The 12685-nt window shown below is 42.1% G+C and overlaps 1 protein-coding gene across 1 annotated transcript in view; it reads left to right on the top strand.

Moving 5' to 3' along the window:
• The first annotated feature begins 1532 nt into the window (after positions 1-1532).
• Positions 1533-12685, top strand: part of cpo (couch potato) — a 68536-nt gene continuing 57383 nt past the window's right edge. Inside the window, 2 exon segments of the mRNA XM_064688989.1 lie at positions 1533-1590; positions 6916-8201. Coding sequence (XP_064545059.1) covers positions 1533-1590; positions 6916-8201 — 1344 coding nt within the window.

Raw genomic sequence — 12685 nt, 5'->3', positions numbered from 1 at the left:
ATAGGGTATTCTCAAGCACCATTTGGGCTACCTTTCTCTGGGCAACAGATCGTGCCACGCAGGGCAAACGCTCCAGCTCCAGCTCCAGCTCCAACTTTTGCTTTAGCTTCCATCTAACGCTCAGTCAGTGTTCGCTTGAACTTTTGAACTAGTTTCGCACACAGTTCTCAACGTTGTGAGTGAGCCAAATCTTGTATTCAATCTGTGCATGAGTTTTACATTTTCACATCTTTCACATCTCGACTGGTAACTGGCTGCCCGCCTATTCTTTTCGGTCGACGTCTATTACATTAATGGCCACAATTGCCGTGAGTGAGCACGTCTATCTAACAATCTCTATTTCAATGTGTAGGTCCATCTGTGTGTGTGTGTGTGTGAGTATCTTTCGGATGCACGATTTATGGGCGCACTCTCGACCTGACTACGCTCATTGTCGCTATCAGTTGTTGCCAGATAAGTCGCTGATAAACTGGTGCGTTTAATGTAATTAAACGCTGGTGATGTTTGCAAAAATTTCAGGTCGCAATAGTTCAGATTTCAGTTGAGCTGATTATCGAGAGTGGGTGACAAATTTGATTAGGGAATTGCAATTTTTATTATCACACAATTGGTGCATATTAGTTCTGCATATACATATGTCTATGTACGCGAATGATCCGCAAATATCCATTAGGCAAACGGAAGTGCATTAAATGAGATTGACATTCACAATGGCAAACAGTAAACACGAACTGAACCAACATTTATTGATTGCATGCTGGAAATTTGAAAGTATCAAATGAAAAAAAAAGTGAGAAAAAAATGATATGCTGTCTGCCGGCACAAAAAGTCAAAGTCGATGGCTGATTGAGCCCAGAAGTTTGCCAGCTAGCTGGGAAATTAAATAGAAAGCCCTGCAAGACGCGAAAGACCAAGACGAAGAAGATGGAGGTTGAGTTGAAGACGTGGACGTAGAAGAAGACGAAGACGGGGGCCCAACCTACTTACCTAGTCGAGTGTCTGAATGTTTGTGCATTGAATATGCCGTGGATAATAAAAACCAGCAGCTAACGGGGAGGCGGCTGGGCGTGGCTACTACCCTCACCAAATGTGTGCGTGTGTCTGTGCATGTGTCTGTGTGTGCGCTACATGGCGTATGATGGATTTATGTTTAAGTTGCGTGCAAGCAACTTAATGGATTTTGTAATTTTCAAAAAATGCTCAAACTAAACAGGAGCTTAGGGGTAGGTGGGAGGGAAGGCAGCGCCAAAGAGCAAGCGCCGCCAGCAGGCAAGTCACGTTGAGAGAACTTTTGCTAGCAAAACGCAAAACTAACTATCTTGCAGATACAAGATACTCGTGCTAGTACGTACTCGCAGTTGCCATCATTTCGAATGGCTGGCAGTCCCAGCAAATGGAGACCACCAAGAGCTGCTGCCTGCCGTGTGTCTATATCTGGCACTGCCACCGCCTTGCGCCAACGAATTGGAGCATGCCAAGTTATAAAAAAAAATATGTTTCTTGAGCATTGTATTTAATATGCACACATAAGCATGGCAACGCAAACCGAGCTGAGCTCAACTGAGCTGAGCTACCAGCCCCCTTCATGCTGTATGTTTCATAGTAAAGACAGTCAAAATAAAATACCATACAAAAATAGCTCGAAATGAAAATATGCTTTGTGGCCAACGAGCCGAAACTTGAATACACTTCAGAAGCTCTTCATTTTTGGCTCAAATTGATATCAGGTTGTACACGTATGTGTAGAGATTGAAAAGATTTTTGCATCGATTGTATTTTTGCTTAAATTTCTAAAGATATGCGCTAGAAATATTTATGAATAGGTTCTTTGCTGTTATTTGTGCATTTTTTCTGTTTATTCTCCTCGAAAAGCATATTAATTAGTTTTATATCTTTATGCCTAAATAATTCTGGCATATTTATAATGTCAGATGAATCTTTTGATGTCCATTTCAGAATAGGTTTCTATTCCTTATTTCAGACTCTTTCCTGACACAGACTCGCATTGGACAATTGGACCTTTACAGAATAAAAGGTCACCAATTCAATAAATAAACATCCAAAAATAAGAAGTTTGGCTCTAAAGTTATTTAAATACGCAGAAAATGGAATTTTAACTGGCCTGCTTTGCTGTTTTTTCGTCGCAATTCTCATCAAGTTAAAGTAAAGGGAACAAGATTGTCGTAATCCTGTACTTTTTAGCAAAGCCTGCCTATGGTAAAACCGAAAGCTTCAATTCCAGTCTTACAAAAATACAAATGTAAGCTTATGCTTCCAATTCTCTTTTGATATGCCACATTCCTCCATGGTCACATTTTAACCAAGTCATGACGATTCCCTTCTTTCTGGCTGACTAACATATTATAATACCCATTTTATGATTGTGCACAACGTATTATGTATACGTATCTGCCGCCTGGGTCTATCAAAGTCAGTTTTAAGAAAAGTTGTCTGGCTTATTAAATATTAATTATGATACAAACAGTGAGCACGATACGATGCGCAGCAACAATAACAATGCCAACAAAAAACAACAACAAAGCAACATTTATGGCCAAAACCACTTCAAGTATTTTGTAGTCTAGTGCTGTCGGAGCCACTGGGCGGATGCCATCGCGCATTGGAGCCCCGGCTCGAGCTCGGGCTCATCTCTACCCAGAGCCCAGCTGACGAATTTGGTCATAGTTAGAAAACTAGCTACGACTCAAGGTATCTTTTGGATATGAGCGAGTATCTGTAGCAGGGTCAAAAGATGCGCGGGGGGGCATCTACATATACATATATAACAAAGGCTGAGATCACGTGGGCGGGGTACACGTAACGTGCACTTGCGTTTATCTGCCGCCATTAGCAATGCTAATTGTTGTTGTTGTTGCAAATGCAGCTGTTGTTGTTGCAGTTGCTGTTGCTGTTGCAATTGGCAATTGTGCGACGCCAAACTGCTGACAAGTGATCCGCCGGCCCAAAATCATCTTTATTTTTATGGCAGCAGCAGCAGCAGCAGCAGCTGAGAAACTCGTTTTCCGCCTCTTTACAATGATCATAATGATCATTCTGATAATGATGACAAAAATGATGATGATGATTATGATGGGAACGTGGGCGTGCATCGATTAGCGTCTGTTGCTTTACACAACAGACTGTATCTATTACAATAGATCTATTTAGCTACAGCACAGCCCAGCTAGCCCAGCCAGACCATTTTGCATGTAATCAGCGCCGCTGAAGGCGTGGCAACGCCCAATTGACCCAATTCGAGCGGCAGGAATCGTGAAGGTAATTATGTGCCACGATGGGAACTCTCCGATTGCCCCGCACCTCCCAAAAATCGACAGAGAAATGTAAATTTAAGGCCAAACTTAAAGTTCAAATCGAGAGCAAGGAAATCGAAAATTGCTCCAATTTACGACCAATTTTGGTAGGTTTTTAGGGCGTGGCATTTGTTGCTGCTGCCTCCGAGTTTCGTTTCGCGTTTCGGTTGATGGTTGGAACAACAATAAAACGCATTTGTCATTATAAAAATTACATTTAATTATATTTGCTTCGTAGCCAGCCCCAACAAAAACGCGCCCAACTTCCGTTTCAGGGTTTTTTCTGTTTAAATATGTGTATATAGAGAAAAAATAGAAATAATACAAATTATAGAAACAATGCAAAATGGAAGTCGATTAGAGAGACGCGACTTGGCTGGCTGCGGCTGCGGCTGTGGCTCAGCAAGCGTGCGGGAAATTCATTAGCAATATTTATGACTAGTATTTTGCTGGCTGTTGTTGTTGTTTGTCGTTGCTTTTGTTGCGCTGTACTTTTGAGTCTCTACTGACTAATTTCCATGGCAGTCTAACGATAAACAACAACAAAGGCTGCGTCATTATAGTTGCTGTCAGGGCTTTTGTTTGGTAGAATTTGTAACGCAAATGCATGATTTTTGTTGTTGTTGCTTTATCGCTGCTGTGCAAATTTCACAGCACATACATAACCCCGTATTAGAGGACAGTGCAACAAATAAAATCAAACGTACGAAATATTTGACTTTCAGAGCATGAAAGAGAAAAAAAGTAGATGTGCTGCGGAATATCACAAGATTGGCAATTTCTAGCTGGGAATTTATTTATGTATTTATTTTGCTGTTTGCAAGTACTGAAGGAATTGTAAATAGCGATTAGAAAATGATCTGATCATAAAAACTTTAAGATGACCACATATTTATATATATAGACATTGGCATGAGCTAATAATTATATGCTTATTCAGGCAGTTGAAAATGCAAAATTATTATAAATTATCAAATGTATTTTTAACAATTTATAAAACTTTTTATACTGAAAAGCTGCTTCTGTAGGTTTGTCTAGAAATGACACAACAAAACCCTAACATTTATAAAAGGAAATGTCAACTGCAATAAGAAATTTAAAATATAATGTTTGAGCCCGCCTATCTCAGACCAGTTTCCTAATAATTCAGCAGTTAAGAGTAAGTTCTACATTATCTCTTTCTTAGAATATAGCATTGAAACCAAGAAAACCAAGAAGTTTTTTCTTAGGCAGCTTTTATGTTGCTACTGAAATTCCAGTAAAAATAAGATTCAGACCACCGCAGATTGCATTTAATATAATATTTAATATTGAACACGACATTTTTTGTCCTCAGCCGTTGCAACATGTGGCATTCATGTATTTAAATTTAATGGATAATTGTTTGGCATCAAAATCTACAACAATTGACCAAGTTAGACACCTAAATTTGAATAGAGCTAGTAGAAATTTATGCATATTGCGTATACGCACAGTTGGCCGCTGACATTAAATTCAAAATTGTTCGCATTTTGGCCATAAATCTAATATGCGTCGCTGGCACAATAGCCTATTTAAATATTTGCCATATATTATGTATCGTGTATTCTTTCTGGCTGGTTAGTTTTTGCATATCCATTAATTATAAATGTTGTGGGATTAAAGCAGCTGCCACCGCGGCAACACGCCTTGCTTGTAGCTAATTCCTCATCCCACAACCCACCCAAAGCCTGCCTGATCGATTTAAATTTGAATTATGATTAGCAAGCGTTGTGTGCAATTAACTCAAGTGTCGCCAATAGCCGCACCCCAAATAAAAGCAACACATTCGGGGCTATCAAGCTTTTGCTACTGGAAGTTGCGAGGAGAGAGGGTGGTGTAAGAGGATACTTATATATTCCCCCGTCCCCGTATTTATTGTCTGCATAATTTGTCGTATGCAAAGTGTGTCGATGTATCGTAACTAAGATGCTTGACGTCGCCAACCAACAGATATAGACACAGATACAGATACACACACACATACAATACTCGGGCGTCGATGGGCGACAGATTCGAGTCGCTTGTTGCCGCTCGCCGTGTGTCCTTAGTGCTTCCCTGGCGCCATTATAATCCGCATTCATAGCCCTGTTTGTGTATTGTAGTCAAATATGTGCATATATTGTACAATACGTACACACAGATGTACAGCATATACATATAGTATCTCTCTGGGATCATAGCTTTAGTTATGTGCATATTTTTGGAGCGCCCGTTTGTAATACAATTTCGGTTTGTTGTCAGCTCAATTTTCAAGTTGTTTCGCATATGTGTTTATATGTTTGTGCGTGTGTGTGTGTGTGTGTGTGTGTGTGTGTATTCGATTCCCATTCTGTGTGTCCAAGCTGTCTGAATGTCTGTCTTTTCGTTTGTTTATTTGCTTTGCGGTTGCTGTTATTCTCATTCAGCTGTATTCAGATTCTTTTCTTGACTGCGCAATGGAGTTTGCCAGCAGCTGCGGCTACTGCCGATGGCTCTTGGCGATAACCGAAAGCGAAATACAAACGGAATTGAAATACACAGCGCGAATTGTTGGCATCGTGTCTGGGACTGACCTACACAATTTGCATGCTGTCTGTGTTCTCTTTCATTTGCTCATTTTCTACGAGCGCCTTCCTGCTTATCATTATTCTATCACAGGCGCGTTCTTTGTTCATGAACTCTGCTTTTTTAATTCGTTCTCGTCAACGTTTACACTTAATGCATTCAACTGGTTCGCTCACATAAAAAAAATTGAGCTGGTTCAGTAATATGCGTATCTTGTTTTTAGTTTATTATCGAATGCACAATATCATGTTATCGATAATAAAAAAGAAGCCCTGCTTTTTTAATTCGCGCTCGTCAACTTATACGATTACTGAATTCAACTTTAACTATCGAACGCACAAGTTTATGTTATCGATAAAAATGATCGAAGAGCAATAATTATGAACTAAAAATAAATGTTAAATATAAATATATTAGTTGGATTCAAAAAGTCTGTTTGAAAATTGGAAACTCAGGAAATTTGTGTGCTTTAAAATTGGCGCTAATAATCATTTCTTTTGTACTTCACTTGGTCAAGTGCGGTCTGTTCGTCGCAGTCTGGTCCCCAGATTCGTTTTATAGATTACAAAAATTCGACACCACGCTAATTGGTTGTCGAATTCGAAACATGATGTCTCCTGTTGCAGCACATAAAGCTGATGAAATTTCAGACTCAGTTGACAAAACGGTACGAGCACATCTCGAATGTTGCCTTTGTTCCACTCGAAGCTTGGAACAAGTTTGGATTCTCGAATTTCGCTCACTGTGTTTTATTTTCTATTGAGTTGTCGTCATGTTTGCTCTTGAATTATGCAGCGTTTTCAGGCGCAGCCTCTTACGTACCCCTCTCCAACGTACCCCAACCCATACGTCGTGTGGGGTGCAAACATTTGCATTATGTTGAATAAACTTACAAGTATTATTGACAAAATGGAAATGTTATTTGCAAAATTTGACTATATTTCTACAGCATTAACGAAAGAGCAACTAAACTTTTTGTCCAGCAAACCAATAATGTGGTTCACTCCTTCTCTTATTGCCCTCTTTCAGGTTAACTGAGTCGCCAACATAGCCAACTACCAGAATCAGAACCTGTTGGGCAGCCATCACCATCTGCTCCACATCGCCGAACCGCAACTGCAACTGCTGCCCGCAGTGACGACGACGCCGACGCCGACAACGCTGACGACAGCAACACCCATAATACCCAACACCAACACCAATACCAATACCAACACACAAAACCAGCAGCCAGTGTTTGAAAAAGCCATCACCATTTCGTCGATTGCGATTAAACGCAGGCCGACGCTGCCGCAAACGCCAGCGAGTGCCCCACAGGTGTTGTCGCCGTCGCCCAAGCGCCAGTGCGCCGCCGCCGTATCTGTGCTGCCCGTGCCCGCATCAGCAGTCAACGCACCCGGTGCCCATCTGCAGTACGCTAGCTCGCCGGCAGCAGCAGCAGCCGCCGCAGCCGCAGCAGCAGCAGCAGCTGCGCTGAAGGGCCATCAACTGAGCTTCGCACATCCCACACAGTTTGCGGCCGCCGTTGCCGCGCACCACCAGCAACAGCAGCAGCAGCAGCAACAGCAACAGCAGGTCGCCTACGCAGTCGCTGCCTCACAGCAACAGGCAAACCATACACACCAGCAACAGCAGCAGCAGCGTTTGGCGCAGTACAATCAGGCGGCCGCCGCCGCAGCTCTGCTCAATCAGCATCTACAGCACTCAGCCGTTGCAGCTGCCGCTGCGCATCAGCAACAGCAGCAGCACGTGGCTGCGCTGCAACAACAGCAGCAGCAGCAGCAGCAGACACCTTCCCATTACAGCGGCTATCAGCTGCGTCACGCCCACGCACAGTACGCGCCACAGCATCAGCATTTGGTGCTGAGCAGCAGCAATAGCATCAACAATAAGCAGCAGCAACAGAGCGGCAGCAATAGCAGCACATCAGCAGCAACTGTTGCCAGCAACACCCAAGCAGGAACAACCACTGCACTAAGCGTTGCCACAGCAGCAACAGCCGCAGCAGGCAACAACATTACAAACAGCAATTCCCCGGGCAGCTCCGCGCACGAGTCACAGTCGCACGAGTCAACGTCCATTTCAGCGCCGACAACTCCCTCGCCGGCGGGCAGCGCTAGCGCCGCGGCAACAGCAGCAACAGTCGCCAGCGACAGCAACAACAACAACACGAACACAACAGCAGCAGCAGCAGCAGCAACAACAACAGCAATAACCGGCAACAACAGCAGAGACGCCAGCATAATGGAAAATCAGATGGCGCTCGCCCCGCTGGGACTATCACAGAGCATGGACTCCGTGAACACGGCCAGCAATGAGGAAGAGGTAAGTGCCACAACTCATTTTCTAGGGAAGAAGGGCAGACAAAACTCGAGTTTGTTGTTACCAACTAAGTCATCAAAATAATCGATTTATGGTCAAATGTTGTTCGAGAGATCAAAAAAATAATTCGAGTAGAGCCGATGCGATGCGATAGAAGCCAAGAAATACCTTTAGCTTCTGTTTAATAATAAAATAGTGGCTTCACCCCCAAGCTTTGAGTTGCCAACGCAAAGGTAGTTAACTGGAAAGGAGATCAAACCAATTGTTATTTAACAAAAAGTATCTGCAGGATGAGACCACAGAGAATACACTTAAAATGTGATGAATTGCGTTTGAAACTTGAAATCAGAAATCCTTCCAAAGCAAACATTTCCGTTCTTCTTTTTTATTAACTGATTATTTTAGAAAAATAAACGTTGTTAAAGGAAACTTGACAACAGCGGAGCCCTGTTCGCACCTCAGGTTGGGCGATTAATATTTAATATTATTAATATTAATATTTAAAAATATTTATCAATATTTAAAGTAATCAGCACCAGATATTATTTCAAAAATACGTTTAGCTCTGATAGAATTGCAAATAAAACTGTTTCTCCCATTAAACAAGTATACATTTATGAGAAATGTATAATATAATATCTATAAATATTACCCCAGTGACGTAACGTAACATATTTGCCGCAATTTGGTGAATATTTGAGTTGTATGGTAAGAGTCCAAGCGCAGATAATAAGCCGTACGCAAACAGAATCAAGATTGAAATGTCAAGTGCGTGTATTTGAGCACTCACCCACACACTCACCCATGCACACCCACCCACACACCCCGACACACACACCCACGCATACCCACACAGACATTCTAATCTCTAGCCCATTACTAATGCCACTTTCATGTGTAGAGCTGCGCGCGCTACATCAACCGGCAGCTCGGGCGTAAAATTTTTGTGAACTGGCTTTTGTTTTTCTCCCCCTTTTTTTTCGGCGGGGTGAAATATTGTGTTACAAAAACCAAACGCAGCAGCTCTCCTGTGCGCCCCCAATGTAAGCGGCCATGTGCATCAGGCAGCTGAAGAGGCGGGCGCCGGTGGCACGGCCGGCGGATTCGGCCAGCCTTTGGTTGCTTTACTTTTGATTATGCGCCTTGTCTTATGCTACACATTTTTCACGCTGCTTCTTTTTCATTTGGCGGCGACTTCCCACTGAGCAACGGCGCGTTATCCGACGGCTCGTGCCCAAGGTCCCCACCCACGCCCTAAATCACACTTAAACGCCCTCCTGCGAGCCCCCTCACTAAGAGTGCATGTGTGAGTACATGTGTGTGTGTGTGTGTGTATTTGTCTCCGCTCATGTCAAGTGCTACGTGGCCTTTCTTTAAGGAGCCCAGGGCGCAGAGCCCAAACTCAAAGCGTTCAGCGAGCGAGGCGCATTCACAAGACTCTCCTCCTTGGGCAACCTTTGCACGAATGGAAGCGATGCGTTAAATTTGATTTTATCCTTGATGCATAATGCTCTACTGCGCTGCTTTTGTTTGCGTCCTCAACCTTTGCCCTGATTATGTTTCTCGAAAAATATTTATGATGTGATGCGCGCGAGATGTCAACGAAATTTATTTAAAGGCTTTATAATGGCGCTCAACGCAATTGCATTTTTCAAACGAATGCGCAATACCAACATGGACAACAAAAATTGAGACCATAACCACTGCTGGCCCAATTCTCTGTCCGCGCCACCGCCCTCCACATCCCTTCTTCAACCCCTTTAGTGTAATGCATTAAACTGCTGCCCCAAAATGCGCATTAAAAATGCATCAATCACGTGCTTCCACTTTGGGCTGCAGTTGAAATTGCCAAGAGTGGAGCACAAGATAAAGATGAGCAAGAAAATGAAAAATATTTGCAGCAGGAATTCAGTAAACCGAAATAACTCTGCTGCCGCTTCAAATTAATCAAATTAAATATAGGGCGAAATGCCGGAACACTGCAAAAAATACTTGCAACATAAATGTAACCCATAATAACAACATTCATATGATTAATGATAATCAATAAAATATTCAAAAATCATAATATTAATAGCAAGGCTGCAAAACAGTTTTAAGACCGGACTTTTTTTTACCATGAACCAAGACAGTTGCCCAAACAAAAATGTTCTGGTTTGATTCTAAAAACTTTTAATTGAGACTCAGCTCTAAAGCTTTAATATTTTGAGCCCCAACCCTTGGGTTAGTGTAACCACATTTGGTGGATGACAATTCTGGGTAGAAATAAAATGTAGCCCTCAACTTCTATATGAAAATATCTAAATTATAACATGAATTATTTTATTACAACTTTGTAATCACATGAGAAACGAAAACCTGGGTTTAAGGATGAATAAAACCGGATTCATGAACCGAACTCAAAGGCAGGCATTTTATTCTAACGTACCTTTGCTAAAGCGTATGCAATAATATCTATGAGATGTATTAAATCTGCTGAGAATCTACTGTATGAGATATTATGACGATTTTGGGGTTGGCCAAAAATCAGAATATTTATTTTTTGCACTCATCCGATGCAACCCACCTCCCGCCCAACCTACCTCCCAGTCGTTTAAGTTAAAACAAGTCAAAAAGAAAGCACAACAACATTTTTGAAGAGGATTAAGTCTTGGCAGTCTACTGGTATAGGACGGCAACTGGACAACAGGATATAAAATTTTACAAAATAATAAAATTAATAAATAAATGAAATAAAAATATATATATGTATATAAATAAATAAAATAAAGCCGCAATTCAAAAATCTTTAACAATTTATTAAGGCTTAAATTGAAAATGGAATTTTTTGCCGTGTACAATGGGCACATTCCTGACTGCTACCTTGCATCAGCCGGCGTGGCAGGGCGTGCACAGAGGCATACATACATATGTGTATAAATATTCCAAGGCAAGTCGTCGACCTGGCCAACAGCTCGACTCTCTCGCACTTGTCACACCTTTCGCGTTCGCGCTCAGCCGCTGACTTCATTTGTATTTATGAATGTGTGGCATACGTTCTGTCTCCTTCTAGCTTACCCTTTAACCCGCTGCCTCGCGTGTATGTGTGTGTGTGTGTGTGTGTTTTCCGCATGAATTATTGATAAGTCAATTAAAAAAGTATGACTGCAACTGATGGCACTTAAATATTTTACACACCCGACGAGCTACCCTCGATGATATGCATTACCTGCCGCTCCACCAGCTCCGTTTGCTACTTTCCCCTACCGCCCAACCCCTGGCGCTTGCAACCCATTGCTTTTCTTTCATTTAAACGTTTTACGAGTATGCAAGCGCTTTAAGTGACCTTTGTCCGACGTGCGACAACTTCAGCTGAAGCTGACTCTAGCTTGCAAAGGCCATTGAGCAGTCAAGTGTGTGTAACCAACCTGCCATATAAAAATTGTGTGTGACAGGCCAGCACGCCCCATGCCCTCGACTTCACAGCCTTCTATTTATAGCATCTACATTTGATTTTATCAAAGTTGCAACAAAGCATCCCCCTACCCTGCTGACCACACAAACTCGCACACGCAAACACAATGCAAGCCGACAAAATTGTGATAGCACGTCGTTAACCCTTTTCCTCTCCTCTGCGCACACCAACAAAATGCGAAAATATAAAATAAACTTAATAAAACTTGTCACAGATGTTGCACTCACAGCATAAACCTGTCCCTTCCTTTGCCCCCCTCTGCCTGTACAGCCTTGCATTTTAAGCGTTGCGCACAATTAAACCTTTAACTTTTTGTTAGAGTTTGGCCAAAAAGAATTGCCGTACCTAACGTACGGCCGCAGCACCGCATCCACCGCACCACCGCATCCGTCCCGGGGCATACTCTACAATTTTTGTCATGTGCTCTCGACGGAAATTGCCTTGTGCCCAAATGGCGTGCTGTCAAAATGCTCTTTCTTCTGTTTCCCCATCTCACTCTCTATCTTTCTCTCTCTCTTTCCCCTCTCTCTCTCGCATCCTTGTCAGTGACAGTGCTCTTTTTCATTTCCTAGTTGAATGCATTTTTCAGTTGGACATTTTTGCATTTGTTATGTGGTTGCATGCTAATAAAGTAGTGCCCCAGCCGTAAAATTGACTTTTGCCCAAGCTGACCGCTAGGTGGCGTCAACACTTAGTTAAAATTATAAAAATAACAAAGGAAATAAGAGGGAACGACTTTCTTCGACACGCTGACGATTAAATAAACTTGCGAAAACCTCGTAGTTGCTGAGTTTGGTGAAGCTATCTTAAAATACATACTATTTTTTCGTACATAAACTCATATTTCGACCAATTCTTCCGATATAGCTATATAATACTGTATGTCCGAAGATGATAAGATATAACTAATATGTGTGGGACGCATGGTTAAATGAGAAAGTCCAAAGTTCTGTAAAGATATTTGAAAAATCTTTTTTAAACAAGAACTTTTTTTTCGACCGACCGTTCCTCCGATGTTGTTAAGATCTTACAT

The sequence above is a fragment of the Drosophila montana genome, unplaced genomic scaffold, assembly GCF_035044405.1.
Source record: "Drosophila montana isolate Dmon_TW-CO22-7 unplaced genomic scaffold, ASM3504440v1 contig_1505_1, whole genome shotgun sequence".
Lineage (NCBI taxonomy): Eukaryota > Metazoa > Arthropoda > Insecta > Diptera > Drosophilidae > Drosophila > Drosophila montana.
Note: the sequence above shows the minus strand (reverse complement) of the source record. Positions and strands in the feature narration are given on the sequence as shown.